The sequence below is a fragment of the Drosophila bipectinata genome, chromosome 2R (assembly GCF_030179905.1).
Source record: "Drosophila bipectinata strain 14024-0381.07 chromosome 2R, DbipHiC1v2, whole genome shotgun sequence".
NCBI lineage: Eukaryota > Metazoa > Arthropoda > Insecta > Diptera > Drosophilidae > Drosophila > Drosophila bipectinata.
The window spans coordinates 8,123,258-8,138,280 of NC_091737.1; the positions used below are offsets into that span (position 1 = coordinate 8,123,258).

The window sequence follows — 15,023 nt, forward strand, 5'->3', positions numbered from 1 at the left end:
GTATCTGTATCTGTGTATCTGTGTGCTTGTGTGGTTGTGTGGGTGGAGTGACCATGACGTCACTGCTGCCAAACAAGTTGGCCTTTGTCAGCGATCGAGCAATCATTTAAATGACATTACACGCAAATAAAAGTAAACAACCAGCGAATGCTAAGTCTCCAACTGAGACAGAGACGCCCACCAGTTCGTCTTGTAAACCTGTTTCTGTTTTTTTTTTTTGTTGTACCTTTGGGGTTGGGAGTACCCCCCACAACTACTGGGTAACGTCTGCCGGGCCGTCAGTGGGTCAGCAATTCAATTGAGGGGGCAGGGCACCCTTGGAGGTGAAGTGAACTTACACGAATATTCCATAACCCATTGTTTTTTCTGCCACCTTTGTTTGCCCAGCTCGGGGGGAATTATTCGAACCCGAACCCGAAACCGAGTCCGAAAAAGGGAAGGAAATGTTACTTTTCACTATATTTGTATATTTTTTAGTCGAAAGCGGCGGGTGGAAGTCGGTTAGTCAGTCGAGGGCTCTTAGCCGGCATTCCAATACGCCTTGTTTGCACTGTGACTGTTCAAAATAATACCCGCAAATGCCACGTTGACACACATATCTTTCTGGGTATTTTGTCAGTTGCAGAAATTAATGCCACAAGTACACAGACATCCTTCAATCGGGTTTTAGGGGGTAACGGAACTGTAAATATCCGGAAAATACACAGAGTCTGGCGCAATTGTAAAAAGGAAGAGATTTTCTCCTATTTTTTTTTTAATGGAAGGAGAACTAAGGGTATATAACTATTTAAGGAATTTTTTAAGCACTTTTTTACCTCAATCTTACAAATCTTTGTTGGAAACTGATAAATAAAGGCAATTTTTTCATTAGATCTTTGTAAAATATGAGATGCAAACAATAATAGTTTATTTATTGCCTATTTGTTATTATATTGGGAGAAACTACTAATATTTATTATAGTATAGTAAAATATTATAGTAAATATGGTAGTAATAATAGAAAATAGTAGTAACTTCTCGTAAAAATTGTTTTTTGTTTTTATCTTATAGTACAAAACTCAACTTATTCTTCACAAGAAAGTAACAAAAAAAATGTCTATAAATAATATAATATGCTATTTCAATGACATTCTTTAAATTTGAAAAAAGATTTAAAAATGGGGGATTTTAAGTCAAAAACTCAATTTTTTTGTACAAAAATGTTACAATTAAATTTCAATAAATAATGTTAATATCCAGTTATAGTACATATATAATATATAACATATAGTACTAATAATATATTCAACATTTGGAAAAAATAGATTGAAAATTAAAGGTTTTCTGCTGCGTTTGGTTTTAAAAAAATAGTGTTTCAAAAAAAATATATGTATATGTATATATTTAAAGGCACATCCTTTATTATACATAAAACGGCTTCTTATTTCTAAATACATCTAAAACTTCGAAAATATCTCTGGAATATTATTACAAATTGGTTTCAAAAAGTCAAAAATATATACTTAAAATATACTACATAAAAATGTGTATTTTTTTTTTTATTCTTTAATAGTATAACCCCCTAATCCATTCAATTATTTGTCATTAAACGAAAAATATCATAATACGTCTATTTTTAAATAAAATGCAGTTATTCATTGTAATTTATACAATTACCATCTTAAAGATAGTAACTCTTAGTCAGGGAGTCTTAGTATTTACTATACTTACTATCTTATAGACAGTAGCTCTGATCTTAAAATGCATTATAATATTTCATCCAATCAAGAGTCTGCCTTGAAAATGTAGATGTGTGTGCTTAGTATGTGTATCTTGAATCTATCAAATTATGCAAACTAAATCGAGAGTGTTAGGCACATGACTTTGTGCGAATATTTTCTGCTTGTCACCGCTCTCCGCAGACTCTCTTCTGAGTGTTTTTGTGGCTCTCCTCGGTTTCAATTGCAATTGCCGGCATTCCTCGGCAAAACGGGAAATTGTCTGCAGCAGTGTCTGAGCTCGAGTTGGAGCTCAGTGTTTGAGTGAGATGTTGGGAGGCAGTGGGAGGAGTGGCTGCTGGGTGCCTTGAGACGGATGTGGACTGTGACAGGCGGAATTCCGAAGACTTGGGCGTAAGCGTGGGCAGGGGTTTAGTAATTCCAAAAGACAATAGGCGATAGCTGCCCAGCAGCTCTGTGACTAAGTAGGTGAGTCTGTCTAATAGATATAGCCATAATCCGGCTTGTTAACTTTAAATGGCTATCCTTTAAACCTGCCGTTGGATGTAAATTGGCGGGTCCCAGCCCTTTCTTTGTTGGCCAACTTAGCTACCACCCTTGGCGTGCCAGAAGGCAATTCAAAACGCCAAGCAATCAGTTGGCAATTAAACTGGGCCTCCTCCCTGACTCCCAACCAGCCAACCACCCACTGGCCCCGGTGGTTCAAAATCTGCTCAACGATGTGCGATTGCCAATTACCAATTAAAACAACGCCAACAACAAGTGCATGAAATAAACAGTTGCTTTTAATTCAATATATATCGATTCCGATGGCGGGCACTTGAGGAAGTGGAAGTGCAAGTGGGCTGCCCTCTGCTGGGGCAGACTGGCCAAGAGGGAAGCTAAATGACGGCCAAGTGTTGGATTGGATTGGATTGGATTGGATTATCTAGATGGGGCAATCACTCGACTGAGTCGGAGACGGAGACTGTAACACCCAGTCTGAAAGTCAGAGTCTCATGCAAATGAATGAAGGCGGGTCTCACACTGAAAGAAAAGCTAATCAGTCTATTTTGGCTGCTATTTTGGCCAAAATAGAGAACCAAATAGAGAGAACCACCAAGAACCGAAAAAAGCCAACCTGGTCGCATTCAAGCCTACGCCAAAAATTCGATACTCGTTTATGGACACTGGCTTAGTCACATTCCCGAAACTCTGACTCACTCACCCGGTGATCGAATATTGTGACTTGGGACCGAGTGTATCTCATAGGTTGGAGAGCAGAGCATTTCCGTTGAACAGCTGTTTCGGTTACCTGCCACACTGGGTATCAGCTTACGCCGCCGGGCAGTGCAATTCCACTTTCCATTTTCATAATCACGCTTGTGATTTCCCAACAAAAACCGAGACACAATCCGACAAATGGAAAGAAAAGCCAAAATCCAACCCCGAATTGCATCAGGGGGGAGCCCTGTCTCTCACGCACTGCCGCTCAGCTGATCGTGGCGCAGAGTTCTCTCTTTGAGTGGAAAACTTCACTCAAACTGAAAGATGTGGCGCTCTTATGCTCATCAGTTGGTGTTTAGTTCTCTAATCTTTTGCATTTTACATTTTTATGGATTCTCTTGCACTATTTTTAATACACCCACCCATACCTTATTCTTAAATAAAGTCTGTTAACAAAAGTTCCCTAAAATGCACTCGCTGGTGCCCAAATTTGTTTACAAGTGCGTGTCGATCGCTGGCAGCTCGTCTTATTCTTTTTTTTTAATAAACCACAAAAAAGACGAGAGCCAAATTAGGGCTTTGTGTTTATTAACGGCCATGACCATTAGCGGTTTATTTTATTCTCTTCTTTATTGTTTCTTCTTGGGCTCTGGCCCGCAGAAAGCCCGAAAAGTTTTGACCAAATATGAGGAATTTCTATTTCTTGTGGCAGGCACAGAAAGAAATATCGCTTATTTCAAGTATAATATATTTAGTTTTAATTTATAATTGTATTAAAATAAGAAATTCTTTGAATAGAACCGGAAGTTTCTCGGATAAACCCCATCTCGAAACAGCCTTGGCTCTTATCGCATTTTCTTCATGTGTATTTCGACTCAGTCTGATGGCAATTTTGGTCATTCATGCAGCTTGAGTCGAGCTTAAGCCACTCATCTCAGAGAGTGGGAGAGCGATCTCGGACTCTCTTTACCTTTGTCAACCGCTCTTCCCACACAGGCGGCCACGCAATCAGTGGCTGGCACAATCCACCTGCTCAGGTAACTCGGCTGCTAGCTGCCAGCCAGTGCTCACGGCTCTCGCACGCTCCCACCATCCCACTCATCCGACACTCTGGGCCAGGCCGCACTGAGCGCACCCAGTCGTCGCAGCAAAAGTGCTCATTCGAATTTGAACCACGATACCGAGCGGTTGGGCGTTTCTCCTCCAAGAACGAACGAACGAAATTCTCTTACCAGTGCCTCTGTGTGTGTGTGTGTGCGTGTGTGTACCGTACCGTTTCGAGAGTGTGTGTGTGTGTGTGTGGTGTGGCAACAACAACACACACTCACGCCCAGCCAACGAACGCAGCGCGTTTGTCTAACTTGGCCCTAAACGTGAGGAAGAAGAAGTAGTTACCAATAGTCGCGGTCCGGTCCGAGTGCAAAGTCGAGTGCAAAATAAATGAATTATCGGTTGGCTTATTAAGTTCCAATTATGAGAGCGAACAACACGGCACTTGGCCGTAAAACTAGTGTTTATCTTTAGTGGAAGCGACATCGAAAAACTATAAAAATAAACAAGTGACTAAACCGAACGGAAAAATAGAAAAAAAACTCAAAAAAAAATACAATTGAATGAAAGAAGGCGCCTTGTTATCGCCGCCAGAACTCTTCGCTTGACTGGAAATGCAAATAAAAGACCGAATTTCGAAGGAAGTTCCCAGACCATCCCATCTCTTTCCAGCCCACGGTCGGGCAGCAAAAAAAGCAGCTGTGTCTTGCATTTTTTAAATATTTGTCTTAAAAAACAAACCCAAGTCTGGAAAGCAAAGTCGAAACGCAGGCCAAGAAATCTCAACTTCTCCCAACTTCTTTTCAGTTGTGCGTCGTCGAGGTTGTTGTTTTTGCCATTTTTTTTGTCGGCTGGCTTTTCATTCAATAACCAGTTTTTTGTCCGATTTTTTAGTTGTTTTTTTTTTATTTTTGGGTGAGCTTGAAATGCTCTTTAGGGGCGATCTGGTCTCTGTTTCTGATCCGCTGCACGCACAAAGTTTTGGGTTTTTCTTCAGAAACTGCCACTGCCACTGCCCCTGCCACAGCAGATACTGAGACAAATTAGTCATGCCAAACGCATGCAACGGCTCTCTAAGTCCTCTCTCATGCTACCTACCTACCTAGCTGTATACTACCTGTATTCTTTGCCTTCTTGGCCGCATGCCAGGAATTCCAGGTTCTCCTAAGGCCAAGCCTGGCTTGGAGAGAGAGTGTGCAACATGCAACATGTTGCTGGCCAGCATAACTGTGCCACCACGACTGGCGGGGGAGGAGAAACTCTCCAAAGCCAAGAAAGAGAGAGGCCCAAAGCCAAGTTCAGGCTGTGGCAACTATTTTCCGCGAATTATTGTGTGAAATTTTGCATGTGAATGGAAATGGAAAACTGAACACGGAACTCGCCAAGAAAAGAAAAACAATACAGAGTGGCAGGAATATGAGTGAAAATTATTGAAAATCCGATGGCAGCAAAGTGAAAGATGCACAAAAAGCGAAATATCAATGATATGAACTCGCCACCAAAAACCCTGACAGTACAGATTTTTTTTTTAGGCCCACGGGGGGGCGTGGAAACCCTTTCGTGGACAAAAAGTAAACAAAATATGACAGAAAGTAAACTACAGACACTAGAGAGCCCTGTTCCCAGAGAGAGAGGAAGAAATTTCCCATATCTATACAGAGTATATAGGTATTATAGCTATATATTCTCGTATTCGTATCTAATCAGAGCGACAGCCCCGCAGCTGTTTGCGTGTCGGAGCATTTATTTATTTTTACTTTATAACTAATGCCCATTGTAGCGCTCCAAGCTGACCTCATGAATGGAATCAGAGCACTGGAGTTGCTAATTTTGGCAAATGAAAGTATCTCTGCCCGGTGGACAGTGTATCTCTGATTTGTCAAGGCGAGAGATACAAAGATCGGACGCGGAATGAAATGATTCAAGTGGCCGCTTTTACTTCGAGGCTTTGTGTGTGCAGCTGCGTCTGATTTCAGTTTCAATTTATCTTTATAAATTTCAATTTGGCTGCCGGCGATCTCTATCTCCAGAGCCCTTCTCTCCAAGCAGTATCTGTATCTCTGTATCTGTTGTGTACAGTTCGTTCGCCCCATGGCGACAAAATGCACCATGTATTCGTATCTGCTAGATACTTCTGGGGCGGGCCAGCACGTTTTCTTTTGGCCACCGGCCAATTGGAACAAAATGCCGGCAAGGCAGGCAGGCAGACCGACTTCCTGAACGAGAACTTTTACTTAATTTTAGTCTTTTATTTGCATTTCGAATGCATTTAGTTTAGTATTTGTCGTTGGTATCTCTCACTAATTGCAACTTTGCGGTGATTTCACGTTCAAGTACGCGAAACTCGAGGCTGAATCACCGCGATCGCGATCGCCACACGACACATCCAAATATTTATTCAAAAAAGCAACACTTTATTCCAAACTCCAGTCAAGCGAACGAGCTACAAAAATAATACCAACAGTGCCATCATTGAAACACAAACTCTAGAAAATCTGAAACGTGCTAAAAGTTTGAAGAAGAAAGTGCCCAAAGATCTAAGAAAGTGCGTGCTTCGTTTGTGTGTGTGTGCCGAGTCTCTTAATGTGCCACCATCGCCACCCGCAAGATGACATCGCATTCCTACTATAAAGACCGCCTGGGCTTCGATCCCAACGAGCAGCAGAACGAGCACTCGCACCACCATTCCTCCAACTCCAATTCCAACTCGATGAAGAGGAGCTCGTCGCGACAGACGACCCACCACCACCAGAGCTACCACCATGCCGCCACCAGCAGCAGCCAGTCCCCGGCCCGAATCTCTGTGTCTCCGGGCGGCGGCGGCGGCGGCAACAATGGTACCCTGGAGTACCACCAGGTCCAGCGGGAGCAGCGCGATCGGGAGCTGTACAGCAACAATCACCACAGTCACCACCAGCAGCCGTCGCACCACCACCAGCACCATCGCCACTCCGCGGGCAGTGCCTCCTCGCCGTTGTACGAGTCCAGCCCGGCGGCCCCCAAAAAGGCCAAACACTCATCCACCCAGCCCCAGCCGCAGGGTGGCTACGAGGATGCCCTCACCCAGTTCAAAGGTAGCATGTCCATTTGGGATCATTTTATAGAAGATTGGGACATAATGCGTAAGTGGGCGTCAGAGATTTCTAGAAGGCATGTTTCCAGTTGGCCGTTTCGTTCGTTTTTGATGTTGTTACTCCGTTTGTATGACCTTTGACCAGCCTAACAGAGTTTTATTAATTTTAATTAATTAAAAGTGAATATAATAAGAGATAGGAGGAGGTATACACCCTTAGAGGTAAATGGGGGTTTCCAGATCTTAAATATTGAATGCAGTTGGTTGATCGTACAGATACTTTCTGTATAAGTCCAGATATTTCGAAAAAGTGCCCAATTTTTTGTCTTCCTGAAGGTATATGGTGTTCAAGAATGCCAAAGTAATATAGCATTTATAGGATATAGTCCCCCGATTCCAATGAAACTTTATAGAACCGACTATTTGGCTAAAAATGGAATCTGTGGAAAGTCCCAAACATCTATCTTCAAGAACAACAAAGTTATGGAAGCTTTGATCAACTGATTAATATGAAAGCTATATGATATAGTCGATATATGATATACTTCTTTTAAAAGAATTAAGTACTTGTGCCAGGTTTTGAATCTGGATCTTTAAAACTGAGAGACTAGTTAACTTAGTTCTCGGACCTGCTTATAAAGACTCAGGGAAGAAGGGGTTCTCATAAAGGGGTTCTTATGAGGGTTCTTCCCTGAGTCTTTATAAGCAGGTCCGAGAAGTAAGCGAACTAGGGTCTCAGTTTTAAAGAGTCCCTGGTCCCTGGCACTCTTTTATAGCAAAATGATAGTACCCTCTTGAAGGGTATAACCAGAGAGAACCCGCAGCTTTCTTCAAGACTGATGTCTCCCCCAAGCATGTTCCATTTTCGCATTTAGCTCCGCTTACCCGACTATGTATTTGGTATTCCCTGCTAAATCTAACAAAGATTTATTAATTGCCCGAGCGGAAATCATTTGCATTTCAAGTCAGGCTCTTATTCTCGCCGAATTCTCGTTTGTATCTAGTTTGTACGGATTTCAATTATGAATCCGTCGCGGTTTCATAAATATATAAAGGTAGATGGCAGCACAAATTGAGGAAAACATGTTTTTCATTTGCCACGAATGCCGGAAACGAAGCTTGGAAGCGAATTATAAAGGGTCAAGGTCGCGATGGTGACTTTTTCAGCTTAAACCCCTCCACTGGTAGCACTAAGTCTTAACTTGACTTGACTATTCTGAACTGGTTTCGGGCTTACGTCGGAATTTATGCAAAAATTTGAAAGCCAAAGGACTGTGATGTGTGAAAATATTTGCTTTGCAAAACTATGAAATTACCTCACTTTTTAGCAATGCACTTTCATATCTTTATGGCTGACATTGCGGACTTCCCAAGGCCCTTATCTGTCGAGGAGGCCCCAAGTGACATTACAAATTCCGACAATCACCAAAAACTGTTGACATTTCTTGGGCAAATACATTAGCTCGCACCTTTCCTGGCTCGTCAAATAAAAGGGTAGCTGGGCACGACCTTCATCCGATGGCCCGGGATGAGCCAACTAACTGTTTCATAGCCATGATGGATGCATCGCGGCCCCAAAACCTCACCAAACTGGTCTTCTTCTGTTGGCAAATTAACAGAATTCCACGAATCCCAAGCTGAACTCATTTGTCCAACGGAAACGGGTTTATGCTTATTGACTTTTGTAAACATTTATATGGGCTTTTTATGCTGATTGTTATACGTTTTGAATGGCTTTGGCACTAATTTGCTGGCGCCGTTGATCAAAAATAGTTAGAATTCCATTGGAGGGCATTTCTCCAAGCAGTGAGTTCATAACCTATATCGGGAGAGTGCCTTATCGGCCAAACGTCCTTCACAGAGAAAATAACAATAGCAGTCGGTAGTGTGTGCGACATTTCTTCGAGTGTGCTAATCAATGACAATGACTAAATGCAAAAATAAACATTAACGAATATCAAATAAGCCTCTGAGAACTCCGAAACATGAACAACTTAACGAACGTTTAATCGTCGAAAACGAATTCAACTTAGAACGTGACATCATCACGCGCTCCTCAAAGTCCCACACAGACGAACGAGTTCCGATAGTGTTCCCGCCCGGTTCTGCTGGTAGTTGTGCACACCTTTTGCACAATCATTATTTGTGTGAATATTTATGAACTACTCTTGGTCTACCCGCCTGAAAGGTAGATAAAAATAAGCCCGATTAAGTGCTGTGGCATGCAATCGTGCAGAAAGCGGCGAGATTTTGCGGCAAGATCCATCAATGAATGGGGGGGTTTTGTAGGCTCTGAAGGGTCTCCTCTCTGAATGGAGTGACTCAGAGGCGATCGAAACAAGTTCAGTTCTGGAGAAAGGGTATCTGCCACCATCCATCACTGACTTGTCATTAAGCTACGGCCTATCTTCCCACCAATTGTTTATCAATAAACGAGAATCTTTTGTGGGCCATAACTAGGTTAATATTTTCAAGTTGTTAGACTCATTGTCGCCCCGAAGAGTACGAGGTTTAACGCGATTAATGGTAATCCCTTGCCAAGGGCATTGGAGCTTCGGTTCTAGCTATTGGGTTTTTTTTTCGTTTTAGCCAAGTCAAGAGAGAACGAGTTAGTGGGGATCACTCAACTCGGTTTCTGCTCTTTCATTTTTTATCTTTCAGCGCTTTTGTTTTGCTATTTAGCTTCTGGTGTGACTCGCTCTTTTCATTGTTTTCTGCTTACTACGTCTATTGCTTTATTTCTTTGGCACTTGAATTTATCGGGTTTATCAACCGATTTTACTATAGGGTCTATGGCAGTTATACGACCTGCCAGAGCAGCTCTTTGTCGATAAGGGTGCTGCCTTAGGGATGTTTCAAATAAATTATTGCCTTGCTTTGCCATTTCTGCACGAGAGTTATCAGCCTCGAGAGTTTACCTCACTAATTACCTTAAAATGCTTGCTATTTGTGCCGAAATTGTAGGAGAACATGACCATTAGCTTATCTTTAGACGGGTTATTCACTGAAACACGTCATGTGTCAGTGTCAGTGCCAACAAATCAAAGTTTTCCACCCCTTTCGATTTTTTATTGCCTCTATCAGGACAAGGACAAACATTGACCAAAGTTTCAGCCGTGGAGGGGAAATCACAGTAGAAAATCGATTAATTGCCAAGCAGATGGAACATTTGTTCAAACAAGTTAATTAAGGCCCTCGGGCCTATTATTCAACGCCCTCACTTTCAAAAGAACAATCTTTCCGAAAGTGGGCGTTTTCAAAATTTTACATAAATTATTAATTTCTCAATCAGCGATGACGCCACGATGAGTCTCCTTTTCGGCACAAATCTTCCCAGGCATTGCATGAATTTTTATTAATTTTTACACTAACACCATATCTGGATTATCTGAAATATTTTAATGTGATCTTTTTTAATAATCCCCTGTTTAGATGAACGCGATGCCATTCAGAAGAAGACTTTCACAAAATGGGTTAACAAACATCTGAAAAAGGTAAGTTAATGACTGCGAATCGTAGCTAGATGAGGTGATCTACTTAGAAACATGGAATGCAATCCACTTAATATTTTCCCTTTCCCAATCCCCAAACAAAATACAAGCAGCACTGGAAGTATGCTAAGGTATTGCTCAGTAATAGTTTTCTTAATCTTTATAATTAAATCCCTTTATAATATCTTTCTCGATCTGATCTCCCTACCGATTTCAGACCTATACTATGCTACATGTTTGTGTCACCACAAATGGCATACCCTGTTGTCCTCAGTCTGTAAGTCGAGTAATTTTTCTAAAGATGATTTATTTTTGTTATTTTTTGGCTATTTATTTGCTGCTTATCCTGAGGCTTTAAAGAGCTGTTGAAATGTTTGCATGTTTCTTGGTTTTATTTCATTTATTTGCGTATTTTTGTGTTGGCTACTCTCTAATTTATTGGCCACCTTTTACCGGAATCTCTGTTTCCCAACCTCCCCCAACCTGCAGGCCAATCGTCGTGTGGTGGACTTGTTTGAAGATCTGCGCGATGGTCACAATTTACTTTCACTCCTGGAGGTGCTATCTGGCGAACACCTGGTAAGTTGTTCAATTGATTTCTTGCCAGTTTTGTCACGCTCTCGCCAACACTTTTTATTAAATTACTTTTGTTTATTATTTTAGCCACGCGAGAAGGGTAAAATGCGTTTCCATATGCTGCAGAATGCACAAATGGCACTGGACTTTCTGCGCTACAAGAAGATCAAACTGGTCAACATACGGGCCGAGGACATTGTGGATGGCAATCCCAAGCTCACACTGGGCCTGATCTGGACAATAATATTGCATTTCCAGGTGAGTTTCCAGCTAGGTTTTTAGAGCCAATGATATTGAATGATAAATGAATTCATTGATTGAGCAATTGGAGCAAAGCTGTGGGCGCCACTCCGGTGGGCAGAGAGTCAAAGTCAGCTAGACAGCACCGCCCACGTATCCGCGGCTCTTTCGGCTGAAGGTGACCCCCCGGACCAGGTTCGGTTTAAAGCCCACACAGCATTACACCCAGCTACAGTCTTAACGCGCTACACAAGACCCGCAAGCTGCGAGCTACGTCGATGTGCCTTAAATTTTTGGCGAACGCGGTGCTGCCATTTAAGGCAACCAGATTGCCTTCTCTTTGCCGCCGCCGATGAGTGACACACATAATGTTGTTATGTTTGCTGCTACAGTTCGTCAACAGCAAGGCCGAAAGTCGGCTTTCAGCATGGGGGACTGGGGGGCAAGAGTGGTTTAAGCCACCTACACAACTGCCACAACAGGCCTAGTTGTATCTATAAAACAAATATTCATTCTTGCAGATACAACCTAGGATATCCATACACGATCCTTAATTTAAAGCTTTAGATTCTTCCACTCCGATTACTCATCAACGAGATACATTTCCGCAGCATGTGTGTCAAAGTAGTTGCAATAAAAAACCTGGCTATTTCGTAATTTGCGACAAACGCGGCCCGACTCTGACTTGATCGATGGCGCGCATAAATGCTCAATGATGCTGCCAGTTCACCGACCATGAGGCAATCCAGCAACTAGTAGCTGCAACATCAGAGGCTGCCAAATGGCGCTCATTCAATTGAGGCGAACGAATTGTAAATCACTCGACAATGTGAAACTCAATCGCGCTTCACTTACTATACTCACTTTTGTTGTGTCTTATTCATTATTTCTTGTCGAGCCCAAGGACTTGTGTACATTGTTGTGCCGATTGTGGCAGTTGTGGCAGTTGCGGGTGTCTGATGTCATTCGTTTGCGATATGCAAATTATATCTGACTTAAAAGGATATTTCTGGTTTTGCATACGAAATGGCTCACCTTACGGGTACACTTTTCAACTAACCCGAATCTGAATCCAAATCGCAACTGACATTTTACAATTATGACATAATGCTCATTTTGGAACTGGGTGTGACCAAGCATAGCCGTGTTATTTATTCAATTAATGTGCATTGTTTTGTGGGTCAAAGTGGGGAAATGGATTTCAATTTTCAAAACAGCAGCCCCCGGCAGAGCTCAACTTGTAATTAAGTTATAAATTGTGCAAGCAAATCGATCTGATCTATGAACCACCCCCGACAACAGCCACAACACGTCCGTCAATCAGCGACTTTACCTTTACCTTCGGACATAAAACACTATGGGATATGGGCTTTAGAGCTATACACGTGGTCGTGTGCACTTTAGTGCATATTTATAGCGCCTTTTAGCTCAATAATGGCTAACAAGCGTAGAGAAATAAATCATCGACGGGTTTACTATCAGATTAAATTATTAGATTGTTTCTCTATAGAGTTCTCTACAGCTGATGTTTTTCTTTCTAGAGTTCAGTTGTGTTACGCAGCTTACACTTTTTATTGGCCTTTGGCGCCGGGCATATCGACGAGCACAAATCTTGAGGCAACCTCCCTGAGCCGCTCAATTGCTGAATTTAAATAATAAATCGCCGTGCAGCCCAAGGGGACTCTGTGTGCCGAATCATAGAGATCTCGAATTATTCTGACAAACGTTTTCATTATAAGCATCAGATAATTTTCCAACCAATTTGCCATTTTTCATTGCTCGTTAGGCTGATACATAGCATGTGTATGGCTGTCGGTTGTAGTTGGCCAAAATAGCAGAACCGTCACTAGCCGAATAGTTTATCCAAGGCGCCCAGGCATGAAAAGTAACGCCTCGGAAGAAAGCACCTAAAGACTCACTCACACAATGGGGCTCAATCTTTCGAGATTCTCACGTCATCGTTCAAAGATGAAAAGATGATTATTTTTGGGATTTGTGTGTTTTGTTTGTGGCGTTCTCCTCCTCCTCCTGTTGATTTATTATAATACGCCACGGTATGTGTTACAATAAAGTCAATGCCAGCCAGCGACAGACAATTGCTTATAGTATGTGGAGACACAAATAATAATAAAAATCAGGTGGAATAAAGCACGACGTGTATTTCTTATTTCTGGCTGCCCTGCCCATGACATCAGCCAGTCAGCCAGCCAGCCATCTAACCAACCTCCTCATCTGTGTTCTGGCGAAACGAAAGACTTCAACGCAAGCAACGAACTCGAATCGAGAAGCCAGCTGGCTGTGGCTCTGGCATGACTGTGGAGCGTATCAAATGGCCAAAATAGAATGCTAACAACAACTGATGCACTTATTCGTCTTAATTTATGACATTGATGACTGAATTTTTGAATAGCCGAGCGGTGTGTGGGTTGCTTCGCCCCAGAGCCGCGATCAAGATCGAGATCTTCAAGTCTCGAAATCTATCTATAGCAATCGCAGATAAAAACAAACATAGTTTCATTAATAAATCGATGGCTGACCAACCGACCGACCTGCTGGCATGTTCAAATAAGGAAACATTCAGCTCTCACAGCTTCTTTCTCTTTCATTGATCGACTTGCCATCTCTGTCAATGGTTGTTGGTATGCAAATCGTTGTTGTTTGCACTCGAGAAGCGTTTACAAGCGCGTTAGCGTTAGCGTTAGCGATAGCGTGTTTCAAATGAATTGTAATTAATTTGAATGAAAACACACCGCAGCTAGATACATTTCAAGTGTGTAGATGAAATTACAAGCGTTGTCTGGGTAAATAATTCGAGCTATATCGCCAACCGATGAGATGAGCCCACACGGTGATATCCCAAGGAATGCCAGACGTATTTGGACGTGACACCTACACTGGAATAAAAGCCCACCCACTAGTTCCATTCGGAGGGGGGAATAACTAGAACACAAAGCCGATAAATATTGATATCTTAATAAAAATAACCATGACCTTAAATGTGATTATGGTCAGTGCTTGTCAGGGACAAGCTTTAAAGTTTATAATAAAACTTGACCCTTCGGTGAATTTGATATTCGATTTATTTTGACTGTAAAAATTCCTATAAATAGACAGAAAATAGTGGGGATTAGGCCTGGCAAGCGATAGCTACTGGTTCCACTTTGTTTTCCCACCACAAACAACACATTTCAAGTGCAAACCGCCGCTCAAATTACGAATAGTGGCAAACATAAGCCGCAGTTGTTTGCTGGGTTGCATCATATCAGTATTAATAAGCATATGTGCCATACTCGATACCTGTAATGCCCACCCACTCTGCCGTGACAGCGGCTAATTAGATTTGCAATTCAGTTGCAAACACACATTTTCAGCCTCAAGTCTCAAGCCTCAAGGTGTGGGGTCTGACCCACAACTCATCAACCTCTCAGCCATCGTGCAACGCCATCCCCACCATCATCATCATCATTTGTGTTGACCGTATCGATTCGAGAGTGTGTGCGAATCGAAAAACAACTGACAGCCGTTAAGAGCCAAGAGTATTTATTGCAGGCAGCAAATATTCCGGACAACAGTTGTAAAAGCTGCTTTAGCTGTATAGATATCCATCATGCTCGTATTGCCTTTTACTCCATATAGGGCATCAGTCCGGGGGCTCTAAGGCATGTAACA

At 42.2% G+C, this 15,023-nt stretch overlaps 1 protein-coding gene across 36 annotated transcripts in view; it reads left to right on the forward strand.

Annotated features, from left to right (window-relative positions):
• The window catches only part of shot (dystonin-like protein short stop), a 74,841-nt gene that overhangs the window by 13,564 nt on the left and 46,254 nt on the right, over positions 1-15,023 (forward strand). For 8 of the 36 annotated variants that reach the window (XM_017251108.3, XM_017251106.3, XM_017251105.3 and 5 more), the window contains exons 1-6: positions 6,452-7,096; positions 10,480-10,541; positions 10,652-10,669; positions 10,756-10,815; positions 11,028-11,117; positions 11,202-11,372. In XM_017251108.3, the coding sequence (XP_017106597.2) occupies positions 6,583-7,096; positions 10,480-10,541; positions 10,652-10,669; positions 10,756-10,815; positions 11,028-11,117; positions 11,202-11,372 (915 nt within the window). In that variant the 5' untranslated portion in view covers positions 6,452-6,582. Of the gene's footprint in view, positions 1-4,078; positions 4,298-6,404; positions 7,097-10,479; positions 10,542-10,651; positions 10,670-10,755; positions 10,816-11,027; positions 11,118-11,201; positions 11,373-15,023 lie in introns of those variants that run through there. The other 28 variants (XM_070278955.1, XM_017251134.2, XM_017251133.2 and 25 more) reach the window with 15 other exon arrangements.